Raw genomic sequence first — 24566 nt, 5'->3', positions numbered from 1 at the left:
TGTGACAAGCGCAGGAACCTGGAAAAAAATCTACATCAGTAGGTTGGATTTACGTTACATATAAGCAGAGTCACATAGTGCTGAAAGGAAGAGATCAACCATGGCTGTGTCAACTGGAAGCAACGGTGCTTCTTGATGGGCAGTGTCAGGCTTAACCATGGGGGCAGCATTGGGTTCAGCTGTAGTGTGTAATGGAACTGACCATTAGAGCCCATTTTGTTATAAGATGTTATACACTAATTAAAGTTGTTTTCAAAAAGCATTCACTTAGTGTGATGTTAGGGTAGGTGCTGCAATCAATGCAAATTTGAGAGTGTGTATATTTAAATTACTACTTTTATTATTTCTAAAAGTTTGTCTTGCATTATTTATATGTACAGTTTTGTCATTCATATTATTATTATCACTGAATTATCCTTTATGCTATTTGATATTTCATGTAACTTTAAAATGCAGTATCATTAATTGTACTGCAATGAATAGGAAAATAGGAATGCGGGTAAGATACTACAAACAGCATAGTGAACGCATTATTGTGGCCAAGATAGATACGAAGCCCACGCCTACTACAGTAGTACAAGTTTATATGCCAACTAGCTCTGCAGATGACGAAGAAATTGAAGAAATGTATGATGAAATAAAAGAAATTATTCAGATTGTGAAGGGAGACGAAAATTTAATAGTCATGGGTGACTGGAATTCGAGTGTAGGAAAAGGGAGAGAAGGAAACATAGTAGGTGAATATGGATTGGGGGACAGAAATGAAAGAGGAAGCCGCCTGGTAGAATTTTGCACAGAGCACAACATAATCATAACTAACACTTGGTTTAAGAATCATGAAAGAAGGTTGTATACATGGAAGAACCCTGGAGATACTAAAAGGTATCAGATAGATTATATAATGGTAAGACAGAGATTTAGGAACCAGGTTTTAAATTGTAAGACATTTCCAGGGGCAGATGTGGACTCTGACCACAATCTATTGGTTATGACCTGTAGATTAAAACTGAAGAAACTGCAAAAAGGTGGGAATTTAAGGAGATGGGACCTGGATAAACTAAAAGAACCAGAGGTTGTACAGAGATTCAGGGAGAGCATAAGGGAGCAATTGACAGGAATGGGGGAAATAAATATAGTAGAAGAAGAATGGGTAGCTTTGAGGGATGAAGTAGTGAAGGCAGCAGAGGATCAAGTAGGTAAAAAGACGAGGGCTAGTAGAAATCCTTGGGTAACAGAAGAAATATTGAATTTAATTGATGAAAGGAGAAAATATAAAAATGCAGTAAGTGAAACAGGCAAAAAGGAATACAAACGTCTCAAAAATGAGATCGACAGGAAGTGCAAAATGGCTAAGCAGGGATGGCTAGAGGACAAATGTAAGGATGTAGAGGCCTATCTCACTAGGGGTAAGATAGATACCGCCTACAGGAAAATTAAAGAGACCTTTGGAGATAAGAGAACGACTTGTATGAATATCAAGAGCTCAGATGGAAACCCAGTTCTAAGCAAAGAAGGGAAAGCAGAAAGGTGGAAGGAGTATATAGAGGGTCTATACAAGGGCGATGTACTTGAGGACAATATTATGGAAATGGAAGAGGATGTAGATGAAGATGAAATGGGAGATATGATACTGCGTGAAGAGTTTGACAGAGCACTGAAAGACCTGAGTCGAAACAAGGCCCCCGGAGTAGACAATATTCCATTGGAACTACTGACGGCCGTGGGAGAGCCAGTCCTGACAAAACTCTACCATCTGGTGAGCAAGATGTATGAAACAGGCGAAATACCCTCAGACTTCAAGAAGAATATAATAATTCCAATCCCAAAGAAAGCAGGTGTTGACAGATGTGAAAATTACCGAACTATCAGCTTAATAAGTCACAGCTGCAAAATACTAACACGAATTCTTTACAGACGAATGGAAAAACTAGTAGAAGCCAACCTCGGGGAAGATCAGTTTGGATTCCGTAGAAACACTGGAACACGTGAGGCAATACTGACCTTACGACTTATCTTAGAAGAAAGATTAAGGAAAGGCAAACCTACGTTTCTAGCATTTGTAGACTTAGAGAAAGCTTTTGACAATGTTGACTGGAATACTCTCTTTCAAATTCTAAAGGTGGCAGGGGTAAAATACAGGGAGCGAAAGGCTATTTACAATTTGTACAGTAACCAGATGGCAGTTATAAGAGTCGAGGGACATGAAAGGGAAGCAGTGGTTGGGAAGGGAGTAAGACAGGGTTGTAGCCTCTCCACGATGTTGTTCAATCTGTATATTGAGCAAGCAGTAAAGGAAACAAAAGAAAAATTCGGAGTAGGTATTAAAATTCATGGAGAAGAAATAAAAACTTTGAGGTTCGCCGATGACATTGTAATTCTGTCAGAGACAGCAAAGGACTTGGAAGAGCAGTTGAATGGAATGGACAGTGTCTTGAAAGGAGGATATAAGATGAACATCAACAAAAGCAAAACAAGGATAATGGAATGTAGTCTAATTAAGTCGGGTGATGCTGAGGGAATTAGATTAGGAAATGAGGCACTTAAAGTAGTAAAGGAGTTTTGCTATTTGGGGAGCAAGATAACTGATGATGGTCGAAGTAGAGAGGATATAAAATGTAGGCTGACAATGGCAAGGAAAGCGTTTCTGAAGAAGAGAAATTTGTTAACATCCAGTATTGATTTAAGTGTCAGGAAGTCATTTCTGAAAGTATTCGTATGGAGTGTAGCCATGTATGGAAGTGAAACATGGACGATAAATAGTTTGGACAAGAAGAGAATAGAAGCTTTCGAAATGTGGTGCTACAGAAGAATGCTGAAGATTAAATGGGTAGATCACATAACTAATGAGGAAGTATTGAATAGGATTGGGGAGAAGAGAAGTTTGTGGCACAACTTGACCAGAAGAAGGGATCGGTTGGTAGGACATGTTCTGAGGCATCAAGGGATCACCAATTTAGTATTGGAGGGCAGCGTGGAGGGTAAAAATCGTAGAGGGAGACCAAGAGATGAATACACTAAGCAGATTCAGAAGGATGTAGGTTGCAGTAGGTACTGGGAGATGAAAAAGCTTGCACAGGATAGAGTAGCATGGAGAGCTGCATCAAACCAGTCTCAGGACTGAAGACTACAACAACAACAACATCATTAATTGATACAGAAATCACAATTTCTTTGTCAATATGACTCTGTGATCTTTGGTCAGCAAGATGATTTTGGCCACTTGTGTGTTGGCGGCGATCAGGAATTGTTTTTATGTGTGTTTCTTGATAAACATGTGATTTCAACAATCCATGTGGTACTTTATTTTTGTGATTTGAGATTGTGAAATTTACTAAATTACTTTTGAGTTCAAAGTTCTGACAATAAATATGTCTATTTCTAAACAAGAAATTGTGGAATGCTGCTTCATGATTTCAGTAGTCTGGTAATAGTCAAAACCCACACCTTTTTCATCCAGAGCAGCAAAGGAATCAATGATTGCCTAGACAACAAATCCACATGTACAATGGATATTCAACAGCTTCAAGATAAGTGACATCATGATCACCTCTACAAATTACTTTACAACCATTAGCCACACTGTAATGGTGTCTTTATGGAAATAACTTTGCATCATAGTAGAGAGGGTCCATAAGTGGAGCCAGAGGACAACACTAAGAATGCGGGCTGCATGTTTAGCAGCAGTGAAGGTGTAGTACCATCATGGGAAGGAAGGCTGATCATGGCTGCACCAAGGTAAAGGTATTGGAAACAAGCAGTGTCAGGTGCAACCAGGATTGGGCAGTGGCTGGGTGGCAGTTCAGTCATGGTGCTTTATGCAGAGAGCCAGCTATTCCATCATGGACACAACTCTGGGCACAGCTAGAAGGAAAGTGAGTGGGGTCCTCAGCACTGGAAGACATGGTGTGCCACCCTTGTAAGGGAAAGAAGCCTTGGTTGCATTCTCATGACAAAGGCACCAGAGGATGGAAGCAAAGTCAGTCTTGTGGCATAAGGAAGGCTGGACATGATTACATTTTCGTGACCAAGGCATGAAGTGGCATTGCACACAGTGTTGAGTGAGTGCAGCTGAAGGTAGGGAGCATGGTGGCCAGACAGAACAGCAACAGCTGAGGACCCCAGCAACCACAGTGTGTGGACTCAAACTTTGTCCCCAACAGATTATCAGACAAAGTCTCCCTTGGGAGAAGGACTAAGCATAGCAGCAACATGCGAAGCAGCACTGGGCTTGGTTGGAGGTGGACAGTGGTGGACAAGACAAGGAGATGATGGAAGAGACAGCAAATGTACTGGAGCCAGAGGAGGTGCTGCTATGAAGCCTGGCACAGGATCAACCCTGTATTGTTTCCCCCTGGCACTGACCTCCCAAAACACAATGAGAACAGCAAACAGACACCTGCTATTCAAGTCCACATTGTTCACAAATGTGTAAAAAGTGACCACACAGCATGAATGTGTCACTTACATGAGGTAACCAACCTGAGCAAGAAAGCAATGGCTCCTGTAATAAGACAAAAGTGTAGCAGAAAACGTGTCTTTATTCTTGTTGCCAATGTTAAGCTTCAGTAAACTGTAGTAAATTATTCCCAGGTTGAATATAAGAACACTTTATACATGGCATAAGCTTACAATAAAGATAAGTTTGGATAGCAACTGAAAAAATGTTGGTGATCACTTGAAAGTAACAGAAACAAAACCCACTGGCACTACAACAATTCCAAGTGGTTGTAGGAGTGGAATCCAGGTGGCCAGATAGTGTGGCATAACAGGAAGCAGTGTGGAGATAGTGCATTGTAGAATGGAGCATCTGGCCTTGTCTCGGGGAGTTCTGATTGATGAGCTATGAGATGTAGCCAGCTCCTGGTTTGTAACAGAGAGAATGGTTGAATGCTACCACTGGAGGTTGTGCTCTGCCTTAAATATCAAGCGGGCGGAAGTATGTCTGTGACCACATGACTTGTGGACAGGACTTGTTTCCTTGAAAGCAGTGCCACTTATTTACTGATGCCTTCACTGCTTGGAAGCATGACTGGTGCCCCTTCATGGTACTTATAACATTCAGTGTATCAACAGACTGTTTGTTTACAGTATCATGCCCTCAGAATATGATGAACTTGTGGTATTTGTAAATAGTCTCAGGAGGAGAGACACCTGTTGGCCAAGGGTAGACAAACCAGCAAAGTGAACACATTGTGCTGGAAGCAAGACATAGGTGACATATGGCCAAATACAACAATAATAATCAAGTAAATGAATGTAAATTTAAAATGGTGGGGCTGAAAACTGTGTGCTGCAAGAGGTAGTGGCATGGGAAACATAAAAAGTGAAAATGAAATGGAAAGAAAAAGTGGGAGAGAGGATAGGTAGTAAAAGAAAGATGTGGCAAAGTACCAATAAAAGGAAAAACAGAAGAAAATAGATTGATGAGGAGAATTATCATATCCAAATACCTTTATTCAGAGGTAGTGCTTCGAGGGGTAAGTGGAGGGCAGGTATATAAAAATGAAATGGACAGCCTGTACATTTTCCTTATATACCAGGGAGTATTCAGAATATGATTGGCCTTCATCAAGCCGGGCATTTATGAGTGAAGATTCATTATCAACAAAGCCATACTCGTTGATTTGGCTACTATATACAATGAAAAGAACATGTAACTGATGGATTGACTGACTGATTTACACAGGGAGACAAAACATCAGTGGTCTTGCCCCACTGTTGCCCACATCAAAGTGGAATTTATTATGTGGTTTCTCTCCCTGTAAGTCTAATAAAGCCAGTCAGTACCCATAAAGAGTAGTAGGAGACCTAGTAAAGCCAGTCAGTACCCATAATGAGTAGTAGGAGACCTAGTAAAGTCAGTCAGTAATGTTAAATAGTAGGAGAACTTTTAACAGTTCTGTCTTATGAGAAGGAAAGTTGCTCTCATCATATAGAGGAGATGCTGAGTCACAGACAGGCACTACAAAAAGACTCTCATAATTATAGCTTTTGGCCATTAAGGCCTTATTCAACAATAGACACATATATGCACACACGCATGTGCACACACACACTATGCACACACACACACACACACACACACACACACACACACACACACGAGCAGTGTTTGTTGTGTCTGTTGTTGAAGAAGGCCTTACTGGCTGAAAGCTATAATTGTGAGAATCTTTTTGTTGTGCCTATCTGCAACTCAACATCTTCACCATATGGTGAGTAGCAACTTTCCTTCTCATAATATTGTTACATTCCATCCTGGATTTTCCATTGTTTGATTTAACAGTTCTTTATTATACATAATTTCTTCATGAATTAATCAATTATCTGTCTCTTTTGGCCTCCAAGATTAAACGTGATGAGGTTTCATCCCCTTCATAGAATAGTCTGCACTTAGGGATTTCTTTCTCTATCCACATCATGTGTAGGTATCTTTTTAAAGTTCCAATTGCCAGACATCAGTCCTCCATGAGTTTAATCTGTGTCCTGTTCAAGCCCAAGAGTATAGAACTTCTCTTGAAACAAGCATCATTAACTTACCATAGTTCTGTTTTTGGTTCTTAGTCCAATATTTTGCATGCTGCACCCTAATCGAGTTATGATGTTTTTTTCTTACCATGATCTTAGTGATAGTTAGGACAGAGTATGGTCCAAAAAAATGAAGTCATCCCACCTGTCCTTCCCACCTGTGATTTTGTTCATCACCACTGATTCCTGAGTGACCAGTGACCCACAGTATGTTTACCCTGTTGCTTTCCCCTAGCCTCCCAGAGGCTTCATGACTTTCTGCAATGATCTTTAATCTCATTGCAGGGGCTGACAGAAATTTCAGAGCTGCTAGGCAGCCTGAATGAATGTGGATGGCATAATCCTTTTAGCACGTACTCGGACTCTTCACCGTGTACTCTCTTGTACTAGATATCTCCACCCGGAATACTGTAGCCAATTTCTTTAGAGAGAGTGTTTTCTCTTGCTTAGGCCATACCTTCATCTGCTTTTGATTCTTCAGTGAGCCGGTCTACATCTTCTGAGTGGTATTGAGGTTTTTTTTTTTTTTTTTTTTACTGCTCCTGTCTTCCAATTGTTGCCTTGAAGGGTTTATTGAAGCAGCTGGAAGTTATTGTATAGAGATTTCCTCAAACATTTCTATATTTATCACATTCACTATATTGATGTGGGATTCTGTATTTCCTAATGATTTCCATTTATTTCCAGTTTTTAATCTTTGCTGTTGCCTTCATTGAAACTCAAAGGTATAATGATGGCATTTCCAGCATGGTCTAAACCACAGCAGTGGGTGTGCTGTTAATTCCACCTGTTATAACTAAGCAGGCCAGTCTGTGCACCTTGCAAGCTTCTTAGTAGCCACCTTCTGTTGCACTTTATTCCACCACACTATATTGCCATAACTTATCACAGGACTTATTATAGTGGTATATATCCAGTACATGCTCCTGAGACCCTAGTTTTTGCCACAGGCCTCTCTATTGTGCACAAGACTGTCTTTCACCTTTGAACATACATTCCTTACATGTGAGGTCATAGATAACATCACATCAGGATTTTTCGAAGATAATTCATTGTACACTCTACTGGTAGACTTTTGTCGAAGAGCTTGAGATGACAGTAAGTGTCCTGGATATACTACCTCATGAAAAGTACTATGACAGTTTTCTTGGGACTGACCCTTAGATCCTGTTTCCTGGACCAGTTTTGCACAATGTACAGTGCATGTTGTGCCATTGTTCTAACAATACTAGTAAATCTGCCAGGTGTTACTATGACTAAATTGTCTCTGTGTCCTTGGCATAATCAACCTCTAGTATTTAACTCTTTGATGATTTGGTTCCACAATAGGCATCCTCTGGTGGTGTTTATCACCATTTTCTCATTCACCACAGTAGCTTGGACCTTTCATTTACTCAGCATGGTCTTAATCATCTGCAGAAGAGCATGATCTGCCTGGTTGATATGCATGCTGGTTTGGTTGATATGCATGCTGGTTTACACATAGAGGAAATGAAGGTTACCTTCCTTCTTTAGCATGAATATTAACCAGTTTTTCTAATGTCTTTAGGAGAAAGAAAGACTTATTAATTGATCTCACATCTGCAGCCTTGGTATGATAAGTTATCCCTGGCTTCAGAATGAAAGTATTTTCCAAGCATTAATAATGACTCCTGCTGCTAGGCTGACTTTAAACAGTTTGTATAGGAATCTAATTAGTCCCTCTCCTGCTTGTTGTAGAAGAACCAGAAAAGAGTCCTTTAGGGTCTAGCGACTTGAACAGTTGAAACATGGCCATTGCCCACTGTATTTTTTTGAAATAAACACATACTCTGGCAGCTTCCTAGTTCTCTCTTTGGTTTCCCATAAATCATTACATCCCAGGGACTGAATCTTGGTCTGTGTCATCTGCCGGAGTGCATTGACGGAAGTGAGTCTTGAGGAGCACATACAGCATCTAACGCACTCCCCTTGTATACTCAAAACCCTCCTTCCTCACAGTGCCTCTGGATTGGTTGCTATTCTAGCAAATATTTTGTGAAATTCCTCATGGAATACTTTCCAGAATGATAGTTCAGCTTGCTTAATCACAGAGTTGTATTTGGCAAGGGACTTCCAGTGTTTTGCCCAATGCACTTTCCTTCTTGCAGCATTGATTGATTTTCTTACCTGCTTCCTTTGCAATTCCAGGTAATTGTTCCACCAGGTAAATACCTGCTCATACACTTCTTGGTGATAGGACAATTTTCTGAAGTATGAGGTCATAATGGGAGACATCATTTCATCTGCTATTTCCTCAAGGTATAATGGATTCCTTATTGAAGTTCTGACTTCAAACAGGTGTGAGTTCAGGTCTTTCCTATATCAACCACATTCGGTTTTCCTAGAATTCCTGTAGTCCAGAGTGTGTTTAGTATTCATTTCAACCTCAAACATGATATATATGTTATCAGATAAGGATAGCTCCAACACCACATGTCGTCATTTTTCGTAACTACCTGTCACAATGGACCCAAAAGTTATGTCAATGTCTTATTCCCTACTTATTCCTGGAGGTAGGTTCTCTGCTCCCATTCAGAATCTCTAGGTTACTCTCAAGTAAATATTCAAGAAGGTAATCACCCCCTCTGCTGGTGTCACTGCTTCCCCACACTGGATTGTGAGCATTGGCATCACAACCAACCAACAGCTGTTCATTCAGCTAAGAACAGCAATCTACCACTCTATTCACTTTATAGGTAGGAGGAGTACTGTCCATATGAGGAAGGTAAGCTGAGGCCAATATAATTTCCATTGTGCTACTATATTTTTGATGCTTCATACTGATGATCACTACATCCCTGGAACAAAAGTTCACCATCAGCATGAATTAAATTCCATTGTTGACATAAATGCATGTTCTGAGATTCTTTTGATTTCTAGCATAAATCAACTTGCCTCCAGCTCTTCAGTTGTCTGACACACCTCATCTATCTAAATAGGGTTCCTGGATCAGGGCCATGCCCACCTCCCTTCTTCCCAGATGATGATTTGGGCTGTCAGTTGTGCCCTTATTATGTTGCAGGTTTATTTGCAACAGTTGCAGCTGCCAACTTGCAGCCATGTTTACTTCTGATGTCTTTCATTATCCTGATAGTAACTTATGAGAACCCTAAGTACAGTTTCAAGTACTGCTCTTGGGTTTGGCCATCCAGTACAATCTATCAGCTGATTACCCTCCAGTCCTCTGCTGAGATGTAGTTCTGTACCCTTAGTTTGTAAACAGAGTCTTTGGAGGAGTATCCTACACAAGTTTCAGTACCCAAATTGCTATCTTTGTAGTACTGAAGAGCTCAGCTGCCATCTTGATCAGCAGTTTGCCACTTCTTCTGCAAGTATCTTGGACACCATTTCATAAAGAAATCCGCTGCTTCCATCCTCTCACAGACAAAGATTAGAGCTCATTTGTGCAGATAGGCCCCCTTGAAGCTGAGGGGAGGATGTACTTCTGTCCTCTCTCAGTTTTCTCAAAGAGAGCCATTTGAACAAGCTCCACCTGCTGCAAGATGATGTTGACCAGTGGCTGTCCCTGTTCGATAACCGCATACTGAAGACTGAGACTGTTATGTTATAAGTCTGTTTTCCTGTCTCTTGCCTCAGGTTTTTTTGTACCCAGTCACGTTGAGGAGTGTGAGAATTGGACTCCTCCCTTGTTCTCTTTTTCCCTGTCTTAGAAATAGGAGGAATCTGTTTACCCTCTTCACTCTGAGACAAGGTCTTTTTGGTGATCTTATGTTTGAGATCTTTCAGTTCACTCCATTTATGTTTAGGTAATCATTCTTTGCCTTCCTTTTTTTTTTGTTCTTTAAGAAGTTTTCTCCTCTGAGCCACAGACAAGGATTTGACCTTGTCCCAGTCCGACATCTCAGTGATGATTATCACTTCTTGGACTGCCCTATCACCAGATCTAGTTGCAGAATCAGCTTCCATTGGTTCCAGCACTGATGCTTGGGAGTTTAAGGTCTCATCAAGTCCCTTGGTGTTTTTAGTTTTCATCTGTGTTGATGATTTGTTAGGTCAACACCAAAGAGCTTCACACAGTGCAAGGCTTATTAATCAGGGTTGACCAGTATCTCTGAGGCTTCATTCATGACACCTCTTTTCATGTGCCACACACCCCTTAGCATGGATCATATGACACTTTGGATGGGTACTTAGGTACCTTCGGAATTGGGGAAGGGCTGTGGAAATTAATAGGGGAGCGTGGCAGGGGGGGGGGGGGGGGGGGGGGGGAATTGTGGGATCTTCTTTGACTGATTAATCTGCTTGTAAGACCCTAGCAGTAACTGCAGTACAGCTTCATGCAAACACATAAGCCACAGTCAGTGCTTTGACAAGGCAGTGTTCCATGGTAAGGACATGTAGCCGAAATAACAAATGTGTGTGGTCATTCAGTTCATTTTTCTCTTTCCTCACTGGTGCATCTCAAATAAGTATTTGTAAGGTGACTAGCTGCAGTAGAATGAGCAAGAAGATATTTTTCAAACCAGCTGTCATTCTTGGATGTTACTAGCCCTGACAAATATCCTCAAAAGTACAGCTGAGTGCATTGTAGCTTCATGATTCAAGAGAAACACTCTCCTTTTTAAATATATGTTGTTGATACTGTGTTGTTGGAAACTGGTTTCAGAGAAAGATTTTCAAGTAAGCTTGAACATATGCTGAAGTTAAGACAAAACTGAAATTCAAGATGCAAGTATTGAAGATACCAAATATTAAAAACATTTCATTTCTCTTACTGTCCACTTTGCTCCAGATTATGGTTTCAGAAAGTGGTATGTAGGTTACCTTCTTCTGTGCTTTTATTTTGATAAATGTCTTGGAATGTGATGTTAATACTGATACATTGGAAAGAAGACGATGTTGGTACTCCAGTCCAATGATGTTATTTTAATTAATTAACAAATTGAACCAAGTGGTGCAATGGTTAGGACAGTGGGCTAATATTTGTGTGGAGTGAGCTTTAAATTACTCTTAATTTTCCAGTTTTTTCTTAAATCACTTGATGTGAATGCTACAGTAGTTCTTTAAATAAGGTCACAGCCAATTTTATTTCTCATAACAGGATTGTACTCTGCCTTTAATCATGTTTATATCAGTGGGACACTGACAGTAAACACTAGTATTTCACCACATTCTGAAACATTAAATGAATGAACGAAAGAGGAGGTTGGAGCATAAGTCCATGGTGTTTTCCGTATGTTTAATAAACATGAAAGCTACACACAGCAGAAACTTTATTCATCAATAATATATACTTCTTCACTATTTTCAACAGTTGCCAAAGCTGAGATAACTTTTTGATTCTGAACCTGCAGAAATTGTGATTTTGAGGCAAAGAATTCTTCCAGCCATGTTTGGAGCACATTTTCATATAGAAAGGAAGTTCCTTGAAGGTTGTTTGATAGAGAGTAGAAAAGCTGAAAATCTAAGGGCACAAGATCAGATGAATAAAGTAGGCATGGAATGAGTTCCCAATCCAACTCCTGTATAGTGTTTTTTGTCAGCCTATCAGAATGCAGGTGGGCATTATCATGGAGTCTTCATGAAGTCTTCCTGGTCGTTGTTCTTGGATTGTGTCTGCAAGGCATATCAGCTAGTGACAATAATGTCAGTAGTGAAGTTTACACCTCGGACAAGCAATTTGTAGTACACCACACCATTGCTGTTCCACCAGATGCATAGCATTGTCTTTTTTCGGTGTGCACAAGTTTTTGTATGGGGAGTTGCTGCTTTGTTTGGTCTCAGCTATTCTTTTCTTTTCCTAGTGTTAGCATAAAGACACCATGTCTCATCATCAGTAATGTTACAGGACAGGAATGGTCAGTGTTAGTCCTCAGCCAATTAATATGCAAGCAGAAGTGCAAATATGGCCACCTGCTGATTTTTGTTATTTTGCCTTGGAGCATGCAGTACCCAAACAACTGCTTTATGCAAATGTACCCACTATATGCAAATGTCACACAATGGTGGAATTCTCATAGGCCATCACATTTGCCAGTTCTCAAGTACACTGACACGGACCATTGTGGATTAACATGTTTAAAAAGTCTTCATCAAACCCCGAAGATCTTGCTGAATGTGGAGAGTCACTAATGTCAAAATGAGAAAACCATTGTCTTACTTTGCTCCATCCAATGACATTGTCCCCATACGTGGCACAAATGTTTATGGCTGCCTCTGCTGCTATCACCCCTCTATTGAGCTCAAACAGAAGAGTATGTTGGAAATGTTCCAATTTCTCCACTTGGCACTCCATTTTCCAGCATCCACAGCTCCACTCATTATATCCAACTGAGAAAATGAAAATATATAAACTCAAATAGCAACAATGAACTACAAGTAAAAAATGATACTTGATAAACAAACCCTTAGAAATTGGAATACCAGCATGCCAAACAAAAACACTACAAACTAATGCACCAACCAAATAAGTGTAAGTAAAATTGCAAAACTATTTTCAGAGAATTAAATTATCTCTTTGTCCAAAAATCTGCTCGGTGCTTATTGGCACTGACTGACTTGATGCTGAATTTTCCCAAGTTAATTAACTCAAGTATAGAGTGTTGCTGCATGTGAATGTGTTTTGTTTGAGCATGATGCATGCCTTTGTGTTTCAGTGCAGTGGCACCTCTATTATCACAGAACATGTTTATTGTTTTTTTCACTTTGTTTGGTACACAGTTCATGAAGCAACCACTGAATATCTGCTGCACTGCTTCTTGGACTGCTGTTGGCTTCTGTATTTGATAGAGAACCATTAGTTGGTCTTTTAAGCATAAAAAATTGCTGCTCCAACTAACATAAAAATATAGCCCACCATTGATCAAGCTCCAATGCATCATTAGCATAACAGAAGCCTTCAGTTTTGATTGTTCCACATTTTCAGAAAGTTGGTTCTACATTGGCTGCGCCTTTGATGTACACTATGTGATGAAAAGTATCCAGACATCTGGCTGAAAATATATACAAGTTCATGGTGCCCTCCATTGGTAATGCTGGAATTCAATATGGTGTTGGCCCACCCTTAACTTTGATGACAGCTTCCACTCGTGCAGGCTTATGTTCAGTCACATGCTGGAAGGTTTCTTGGGGAATGGCTGCCATTCTTCACGGAGTGCTGCACTGAGGAGAGGTATTGATGTCGGTCGGTGAGGCCTGGCACGAGGTTGGCATTCCAAAAATCCCAAAGGTGTTCTATAGGGTTCAGGTCAGGACTCTGTGCAGGCCATTCCAAGGATGTTATTGTGGTGTAACCACTCTGCCACAGAACGTGCATTATAAACCGGTGCTCGATCCTGCTGAAAGATCCTGTCGCCATCCTCGAATTGCTCTTCAACAGTGGGAAGCAAGAAACTGCTTAAAACATCAATGTAGGCCTGTGCTGTGATAGTGCCACACAAAAAACAGGGGTACAAGCCCCTTCCATGAAAAACATGACCACACCATAACACTCCCACCTCTGAATTTTGCTGTTGGCACTACACACACTGACAGATGACGTTCACCGGGGATTCGCCATACCCACACCCTCCCACCCCACACAATGTTTGTCCACTGTTCAGTTGTCCAATGTTCACACTCCTCACACCAAACGAGGCATTGTTTGGCATTTACCGGCAGTGGATCTATTGGATGGTCTGTTTGATGAATCAACACAGCACCCATAAAATTTTTTTTTGTGGAGTTTATGTGCCAAGGTGCTGTAAACACACAAATTAGGTATCACTTACTTGAATTATCACTTTTCTATTTAGGAAATACAACAAAAGCTTTAAATTTTAGAAGGAGTTCAGGGGTTACTGCTGTGATCATGCATGAATGCAGTTTGATTCAATATTGGACTCTGAACACCTTTTGTCAGCTATCTGAAAGGATGATGAGGAATAACTAATTTCATTTTATTGTGTTGGGGAAAGCCTTTCTCATCTTTGATGTTTCTTTTCTAAAACTTGTATGTCAGAAAATACTTGCTGACAATATTATGAAAAGTATAGTTGCTACTCACCATACAGCAGAGATTGTGAGTAGTAGATAGGCACAACACACAAACACACACACACACACACACACACACACACACACACACACACACAGTCATGACCACAGTCCCTGGCTGAGGCCAGACTGTGAGCAGCAGCGTATGATGGGAGAAGCAACCAGGTGGTGGAGGTAAGGAGAAGACTGTGGCAGGGAGGGGGAGGGATAGTAGGATAGTGGTGGGGGATGGTAAAGTGCTACTTGTGGGAGCATACAGGGATGAGGCAGAGAAACGGTTGGGCAGCTAGATGCAGTCAGGAGGTTAGACGGAGGACAGGGATGGGGGGGTGGGGGGTGGGGGGGAGCAGAGAAGGGGAGAAGTAAAAAGACTGTGAGTGTGTTGGTGGAAGAGAGGGCTGTGTAGTGCTACATTGGGAACAGGGAAGGGGCTAGATGGGTAAGGACAATAACTTCCCTGTCCCCCACCCCTACCTTGCTATCCCCCCCTCTTCCATAGCCTAACCAACTGGTTGCTTCTCCCATGATGAGCTGCTGCTTGCAGTGTGGCCTCAGCTGCCAGAGACTGTGGTCATATGTGTGTGAGTCGTGTTTACATTGTGTGTGTGTGTGTGTGTGTGTGTGTGTGTGTGTGTGTGTGTGTGTGTGTTGTCCCTTGTTGGCCGAAGGCTTACTTGCTAACAGTCTTTTTGTTGTGCTTATCTATGGCTTATCATTTCTGTAATATGGTGAGTGGCACGTATCTTTTTCATATTATTGTCACATTGCATCCTGAATTTTCCATTGTTAGAAAATACATACTGGCAGACGAAAGTGTTTCTACATGGTAAATATTACCATAAATTCTTCCAAAGTTTGCTTTTTTAATTCAAAATGTTATAGCCAACCACATGTTATATGTGTGAAACAGAAGTGAATGACTCCTGAACATAGCAGCGAAAGGTATGGGTTTGGTTGGCAAAAGAATTCTCTTTGTGATGTCAAACATTTCATGCAAATTGCATGATTCATTTGTACATTGTCCAGCAACCACAAGTGGCTCAAACTGAAATGAGCACATCTACATTTTCAGTGACATGTTTAGTGACAGAATTTAGTAGTTTCAGATTAGTACCATGACAACCTACCCTTTAGTGATGACAGCCTGCTCTATAGTGATGGTCTAATGCTAGTATGGTAACCAGAATCAAACAACCTGCATTCTTGGGTAGCATAGTAAACAAACATAAAAAATGATACTTTGGTGTGTCATTTAATACAGCAAGTAGTGTCAGGTTCTACATATTCAGTGCTTTCTGAACAGCAGGGACTGTTTCAGAGAGATTTCAGATCAGGAGTTACTGCCTTTCTTTAAACAAGTTCACATGAAAAATTTTTTCAATACATTGAGGAGTGTGTGAACCAGATACAAATGCTTTCCCGACTTGCATTTTCACCTCGCATGTCACCAAATAGATGAGCCTTGGTTACAGTTGGTCAGTGTCTTGCTGGACATAATTCTCTAGCAGCCACTGTTGCTACACTGTTGGTACACATACAGACTGCATAAAGGAAGACCCTACATTAAAATATCCAGTTCCTTTTCAATTCCATACTTTAATTTTGTGGACATTCTACTTGCAGCATTTGAGAGCTTCTTGATATAATTAATTCTAAAGATTAGAGATAATGTTCAGTTCTGTAAGCTTAATGATTAGTGTATTGTCATGTACCTGTGCTGCAATACAAATTTTGTTTCAGACAGATATCTACTTAATGGTTCAGAAGTTTCACAGAACATTATTATTATCTTTTTAATGCTAGCTACTTATATACTAAGAAATGCAAGAGGGGCTAATGTGAATGTATTTCTTTTTATTTCTGTGAAATTTATATAGTTGTTGTTTGTTTCTTAGGTACTTTTTCATTCTGGATGAGACTGCACCAGAATTTTCCTTATCTGACAACTTCTATAAGCAGCACCTTCTTCTAGATCTAACAGTTAATGTTTATGCTGAAAGTTCATGGGGGACCATTAGGAGTGTGTTGCCATTAAGGGCAAATACTCTTATTGAGGAAGCATCTGTACATTTAAGGTAAAAATAAAAAGTAATTTTGTATGCTTCTTGGTTGGTAGCTATTACTAACACTCATATGAATTCTGTTTTATAGAAATGAAATTAAATTTTCTATTCATTAGCCTTGTGTTACAAACTAGTCAAGTGAGCCTATTTTTTTATCCTGTGTGACATTTTGTATGTGTTGTGTAACATTAAAACAACTGTGAAGTTCATATTACACTGCAGTGCCAAAGAAACTGGTATAGAAATGCATATTCAAATACAGACATATGTAAACAGGCAGAATATGGCACTGCAGTCAGGAACGCCTATACAGGACAACTAGAGTCTGGCACAGTCATTAGATCAGTTCCTGCTGCTAAACTGGCAGGTTATCAAGATTTAAGTAAGTTTGAACATGGTGTTATAGTCAGCGCATGAGTGATGGGACACAGCATCTCCAAGGTAGCGATGAAGTGGGGATTTTCCCATACGACCTTTTTATGAGTCTACTGAGAATATCAGGAATCCGGTAAAACATCAAATCTCCAACATCGCTGCAGTCAGAAAAAGATCCTGCAAGGATGGAACCAATGACAACTGAAGAGAATCATTCAACATGACATAAGTGCAATCCTTTTGCAAATTGCTGTAGATTTCAATGATGGGACATCAACAAGTGTCAGCACGTGAACCATTCAATGAAACTTCATCAATACGGGCTTTCAGAGCCGAAGGTCCACTTGTGTACCCTTGATGACTGCACAATACAAAGCTTTATGCCTCGCCTGGGCCTGTCAACACTGACATTTGACTGTTGATGACTGGAAACATGTTGCCTGGTTGGATGAATCTCATTCCAAATTGTATCAAGTGGATGGACATGCAAGGTTTTGGAGACAACCTCATGAATGGACCCTGGATATCAGCAGGGGACTGTTCAAGCTGATGAAGGTTCTGTAATGGTGTGAGGTGTGTGCAGCTTGAGTGATATGGGACCCCTGATATGTCTGGATACGACTCTGACAGGTGACGCATACATAAGCATCATGTCTGATCACCTGCATCCATTCATGTCCATTGTGCCTTCCAACAGATGTGGGCAATTCCAGCAGGACAATGCAACACATCCAGAATTGCTACAGTGTGGCTCCAAGAACAATCTTCTGATTTTAAACACTTTCGTTGCCCACCAAACATTATTGAGCATATCTGAGGTGACATGCAACTTGCTGTTCAGAAGAGATCTCCATCCCTTCGTACTCTTATGGAATTATGGATAGCCCTGCAGGATTCATGGTGTAAATTCCCTCCAGCACTGCTTCAAATATTAGCACTTCTGTGTGATGGTGGGGGGCCCTACACGATATTAAGAAGGTGTAGCAGTTTCTTTGGCTCTTCATTGTATAAAATGTTGGTAAAATTTTTAAAGGTACCCACAATGGGTCTACAGGAGATGGACAAATAATATTAACACCTCATCCACACAGCCTGAATTCTTCTTTGGTTTCACACATGTAAGCCTTTAAATTGGCCAAAGAGTTTGAAGAAATATATGTTTGAAAGAAATTATTCCAATTTTATGGGAGATGCTACAGAGTGAAATGATCCATAATTGGACTTCCAATACAAATCACAGTGGCTTGATAATGTTCAATTCTTCTTCTATATTGTTTTGGGAAGCATATTACTTCATACTTTAACTCATCAGAGCCATAAGGGGTGTATTACAGCTATGTGAGAGATGACTGTCATTTACATGACTGAAATCCCCTACTGGGAAGTTGTATTTTCATACACCTTGCCAATTGCCTTACCATTTAATGTGATGAACGGAATCACTAGAGATCACAGTATGACTGCATAAACCATTACAGAATTCAGCTGAAAGAAAGTCTAGAGAGTTCCTGAGACATAAACAAATTCTGCAGTAAAAACAGTATCATTGTGACTCATTGAACCAAGTTACATGTCTTCAAATAAGAATGGTCATCATAATTATTAATCCAGCCATTTTTCATCATTAATGGATAAAGGCCTGTAACAGACACCTTCCTTATTCTAATTTTTAGCTTTGCAGATAAAGAAGCACCTATCTATCATTTTAGAAGCCTAATAAGGTAGTGAAGTGAGTCAAATGTGAAGTAAATCCAAAACACACAGGATAGATTTTAGATTTTTTATGTTGCATGGACACATAACGAAGAGAACTCTGCACCTCCTTTTTACTGAGATGTTAGTGAAATTTCAGGAAAGAACTAGAGCCACTTGACTTAGCTGTAACAACATTGGTAGAAAGAAGAGGCATGTGTTTAGTGAGTGCAAAGAATGGAGACTTTTTTACTGTAAATGATGAAATGAAAGAAGTTGTGATGAAATCCAGTACTTAGTCTTCTCAGATGGTGTGGCAGGCTCACAAAGTTTAATTTCCCCTTATGATGGTGTCATCAACCGGAAATTATTCCCTAACATCACCTGAAATGGCAGAGACATTTAGAATTTAAATTAGATCAGTTGTGAATAATCAGGCGATTAGAAACTGTGTAACACCAGATATTCTTTTGCCTGTAAATTTCCAGAGATGAAAACTCTTTATGATATGAAGAATCAAACCAGACACCCTCAGGTGATGTGCCATAATATCAGTGATCCAGGATTGTCTCAGGCATTGTTGTTTTTTAACTCAAGAAGAAAGGATCAAAGTTTATGCAAACCAAACATTTTCTAATGTCTCATTTCTGACAAACTCCATAATTGTAGCTGTTTTTCAGTCTTTAGCACAATTTGAAACAATGTCATATATTTGATGAAATAGTTTTTTGGAAGTGTTAACCATTATTTTCATATAAATGATGCTGAATTTAATTATGTTAGAGCTAACTAAATCTGTATTAACAATTTGAATTAACTGAAGAAGGTTACATCTTACAATATAACTAAATTTCAGGGTCAATGATACTGACCTGAGCTACATTGGCCTTAACAAAATGGACCCATCTGTCATCAGTGACACAGAAATGAAAGAACAATCTGTAAGTAAAACAAATATTAAGTTTTAAAACTATTAAAAAGAGAATAAATAGGTCATGTCATAATCTGTGTAATCTCAATCCAGGTATGAGAGATAAGTAAATAGAATTCTTGTGAATAGAAGTACTTTCTTCAGATAATGAAAGCATTTTTCAAAATTTAGCTATTTACTTTAAAAAATATTTAAACTGCTTCTCAAACTCTGGGGTTTATACTCAACTGGAATGATGCCAGCTGAGGAGATACTTGAGAGAGAAAAGTGGTACTTAGGACTGGGAAACTGACAACGGCTGGGAGTGAAGTGTGCTGATCGTATACGTCTCCATGCTGCATGTGAACGACTCCGTTGCCAGAGGATGACATGGTGTAGGGTACTGAGTAGCCCGTCTGGCACAGTCTGTGGAGGTTCACTTTTAAATTCATATGAGCTGACTTTGTAGCATTGTTCTCGGCAGCAGCAAAAATACTTAGTTTTTATTTTGTTACATGCATCCACTTTAATCAGTTTATTTAATTACATGCTTCTACCTGAAAGTGATCCATAGCTATTTTATTGTTATCTGTGTTGAGCAGTGCATTTCCTTTCACTAAATGTTTGTGTATTTTGTGAGTGCCAGTGAAGCACTATCTGACCTTGTAGTATAGTTTCACAATACCAAAGCACCACATTCACCTATCTCAGTTCGAATTAGCTGCCATAACAAATAATCAGTAGTCTCCAGACTTTGACAAGTAACTGATAATCAGAAGCAGAATAGCAATGGTACTTAGATGAGTATAATAACAGCTTGGGATAGAAGTATATTTATTGTGTGTTGCTGAAAGCAGATAAAGATGTACCAACACAGTGGGAATTGACCTTCTCCAAAACAGTTGGACTCTGTGTTACCTACAGATGACAGACTGCTTAAAGCACTTATAGAGAAAGCTTTTGCACCTGTGGTAACTTTGACACAGCCAGGAATCCCCGATGTCACAGCACCTTTTGATACGCCTCAAATGGTTGGTCCAAACCCACCTACAGGGGATTGAAGAACACTTGCAGGGTCACTTTGTAGAAGGAAAGTTGGTACAAGTTGCATGGTTGCCCCTTTAAATGACCACTGCACAGGAGCAGAAGAAAACAGAGAGAAAGTTGAAATACTAAATTTCATATTCCAAAATCTGTTCAGTGAGAAAGATTGTACTATGGTTCCTTCATTCTGACATCACACAAAAAACAAAATACATGTTGAGATAAGTGATTTGAATGTAGAATATGGAATTGTTCATCAGTAAAAAGGTGACAGGACCTAGTGGAGATACTGGTACAATTCTACAGAGAGTATGTGAAGAAACATGCCCCTCTTCTAAAGCAGTCAAATATTTGTTGTTGGAGGAATGAGGTGTTCCAATTGAACAGAAAAATGGACAGGTCATTCCAAAATTCAAGAGGGTTGTTGAACTGATGCACAGAATTGTAAGTCTATGTTACTTACAAAAGTTTGTTATAGAATTTTTGAATACATTTTATGCTAATGTATTATACTTTCCTTGAGACTTATAATCTCCTGTACAAGAAACAACATGGATTCCATCAACAAAAATCCTGTATAACTCAACTTGTTGTTTGTCCACGAGATCCAGAAGGCAATAGATGTCAGTGCTTAGTGTGACGTGACATTCCTTACTTCCAAATAGTGGTAGATACAGTTCCATACTGTCATCTGGAAACAAAATACAAGTGTACTGAATATCTGACATGCTTTTTGGTTAAATTGAAGAGATCTTAGCAAATGTAACAACTCATTCTTAATGGAGAGAAATCTTCTGACAGAAAAGTTGTTTCTGATGTATCAAGAGGGAATGCTATTGGGACCACTACTGTTAAGAATGCATATAAATGGTCAAGCAGATAATGTCAGAAAGTCCATGGGGCTGTTCTTGGATGACAATGATGTTTATAGGAAAACTGAAATGTTAAAAAATTAATGCAGTGAAACACAGGAAGACATGCATAGGATCAACATTTGTAGCATGAATTGGCAGTTGTTTCTCAACATAAAAATATTCCGTAGTCTGCAAAAATATATGGACAGATCCATTAATTTTGGATTACATGATCACTGTAAAATCACTGGAAACAGTGACGTCCATTGAACATCTGGAACTACGTACACAGACCTATTTGAAATGTAATGTCCACATGAAACTAGCCACAAAAAAGGCAGATGCTGTACTACGTTTCATTGGAAGAATGCTCAGAAAGTGTAGTCCATCAAAGAATGAGGTAGCTTACAATACCACCATTCACCTCAGACTTGAGTATTGCTCTTTAGTCTGGGACCCTTACTAGAACTAATAGAGAGAATATAGATCTAAAGAAGAGCAGCACGTTTCATCAATGGCTTAAGGATATATTCATCCACTATAGTGAAAGATGCTAGAGGCATTGTGCACAAAGACATGATTTACACTTACTGTTAAAATTCTGAGAGCACATGTTCCTACGAGGGGCATTTGAAAAGTCAGTGAAAAGTCCAAGAGATGGCACCACTGGTGCATATCGAGGACATGTCTAGTTAGCAGCATCTTTGGAAAGAATGCACACCAAGTTTCAGCTATATTTGTCTATTTCTTTGTGTTTGGCGTTCATGTGAATCAAGTGATTGTCAAAAAATGGACGCAAACAAATTTCATGTGGTGATTAAACATTACTTAATGAAAGGCAAAACGTCTCAGGAGACTAGAGAGAAGCTTGATATACATTACAGCGACCTTCAATTAGAACACTTTATAAGTTGTTTAAAAATTTTCGGAGTGGCCATATGCGCATAAGTGATGCTGAACATTCTGGATGCCCTGTGGAGGTTACGACTCCAGAAATCATTGATAAAATCCATGATATGGTGATGGATGACAGAAGAGTGAAGGTGCATGAGATTGTTTGTTCTGTGAGCACCTTGAATGAATGGGTACATAATATTTTGCATAAAAATTTGGACATGAGAAAGCTATCCACAAGATGGGTTCTGTGATTGCTCACACTTGACCAAAAACGGAATTGTGTGAAGTGTTGCAAGGATGGTTTGCAGCTGTTCAGGAAGAATCTGCAGGACTTTAAGCATTGTCTCATCACTGTGGATGAAACATGGATACATTACTATACTCCTAAGACCAAACAATAATATAAACAATGGGTTACCAAGGGAGAATGTGCACCAAAGAAGACGAAGACCATTCCTTCACCGGGAAATGTTATGGCGACTGTCTTTTGGGATTCGCAAGGGATAATCCTCATTAAGTATTTGGAAAAGGTTAAAAATATTACAGGTGCATATTATACATCATTATTGGACTGTTTTAAAACCGAGTTGCCAGAAAAATACCGGCGATTGGACCGCAAAAACGTCCTTTTCCATCACAACAATGCACCAGCACACACCTCAGCAGTTGTGGTCGCGAAATTAATCGAAATAGGATTCCAACTCGTTTCACATCCCCCCTTTTCTCCAAACTTGGCTCCCTCAGACGACTATTTGTTCCTCAATTTGAAGAAATGGCTGGTAGGACAAGATTTTATTGAAATGAGGAGATGATTGCAGAAACTAATAGCTATTTTGCAGAATTGGACAATTCCTATTACTTGGAAGGGATCAACAAATTAGAACAGCATTGGACGAAGTATATAAGTCTAAAAAGAGACTATGTCGAAAAATAAAAAAGGTTTACCCCAAACACATAAGTAGTATTTATTTTTGCACGGACTTTTCAAATGCCCCTTGTAGAAGAACTAGGCAGCATAGTGGTTCCTCTTATGTATATCTCGCTAAAAGACCATGCAAGGAAAACTGGTGAGATTCAAGCTCTTTCAGAAGCTCTCTACAGGTATTCTTCCAGTGCAGCATTAACAGCTTATTGGAGCAGAAAAATGGGCAAATAAAGAAGAAAGGAAGGAAGATCGGGGTTTAATTTCCTGCCAAAAGTGAGATCATTAGAGACAGAGCACAAGTTCATATTGTTTTAAGGACGGGGAAGGAAACTGGCTGCACCCTTTCAGAGGAAGGGGGGAAACGACAATAGTATATGAAGCACATTCCATCACGCACCGTGAGGTGTCTTGTGGAATATATGCATAGATGTTTTTGATAATTATGGATTTTTTTTAAAATTTATGTTAGGGATTGAAAACCCATGAAGTCAAGATCACACATGAAATCTTCTTTATTTGGATGGATTACTAGTTTCAGCTAACAATCTAGCCATCTTCAAATCACAAAACATTTTCAATTAGTGTTGGTGCCATTACAGTTTCACACATTGTTAAAATCTCTCTCTTAAAATTGCAACACCCATACAAGACATAATTTAAAATAGCTTTTCAGCATTCATGGCCAGTGTAATGGAACAACGCCATAAAACAAAGGTGTCCTGCCTTAACAACTTCATAACTGGCACAGTCAGTATTTACATCTCTAGCTGTAACACGGTACATGTGAATAGTATGACAGCTCATGTTTATTACAGTGTTCAACAAATGCAACATTTGGCTCATAGATAGAATACACGTATGTGGCCTATACTGGAGCAGAATGTGAGTTCCATTTTGGTACAATACAGCCCATACATGTGTTGTTGTTGTTGTGGTCTTCAGTCCTGAGACTGGTTTGATGCAGCTCTCCATGCTACTCTATCCTGTGCAAGCTTTTTCATCTCCCAGTACCTACTGCAACCTACATCCTTCTGAATCTGCTTAGTGTATTCATCTCTTGGTCTCCCTCTACGATTTTTACCCTCCACGCTGCCCTCCAATACTAATTTGGTGATCCCTTGATGCCTCAGAACATGTCCTACCAACCGATCCCTTCTTCTGGTCAAGTTGTGCCACAAACTTCTCTTCTCCCCAATCCTATTCAATACTTCCTCATTAGTTATGTGATCTACCCATCTAATCTTCAGCATTCTTCTGTAGCACCA

General features: G+C 39.6%; 1 protein-coding gene across 1 annotated transcript in view; it reads left to right on the top strand.

Moving 5' to 3' along the window:
* The window catches only part of LOC124615980 (fatty acid synthase-like), a 394674-nt gene that overhangs the window by 253864 nt on the left and 116244 nt on the right, over positions 1–24566 (top strand). Inside the window, exons 23-24 of the mRNA XM_047144185.1 lie at positions 16437–16616; positions 19528–19612. Coding sequence (XP_047000141.1) covers positions 16437–16616; positions 19528–19612 — 265 coding nt within the window. The remainder of the gene's footprint in view (positions 1–16436; positions 16617–19527; positions 19613–24566) is intronic.

The sequence above is a fragment of the Schistocerca americana genome, chromosome 5 (assembly GCF_021461395.2).
Source record: "Schistocerca americana isolate TAMUIC-IGC-003095 chromosome 5, iqSchAmer2.1, whole genome shotgun sequence".
NCBI lineage: Eukaryota > Metazoa > Arthropoda > Insecta > Orthoptera > Acrididae > Schistocerca > Schistocerca americana.
This window is presented reverse-complemented; position numbering and strand designations above follow the sequence as displayed.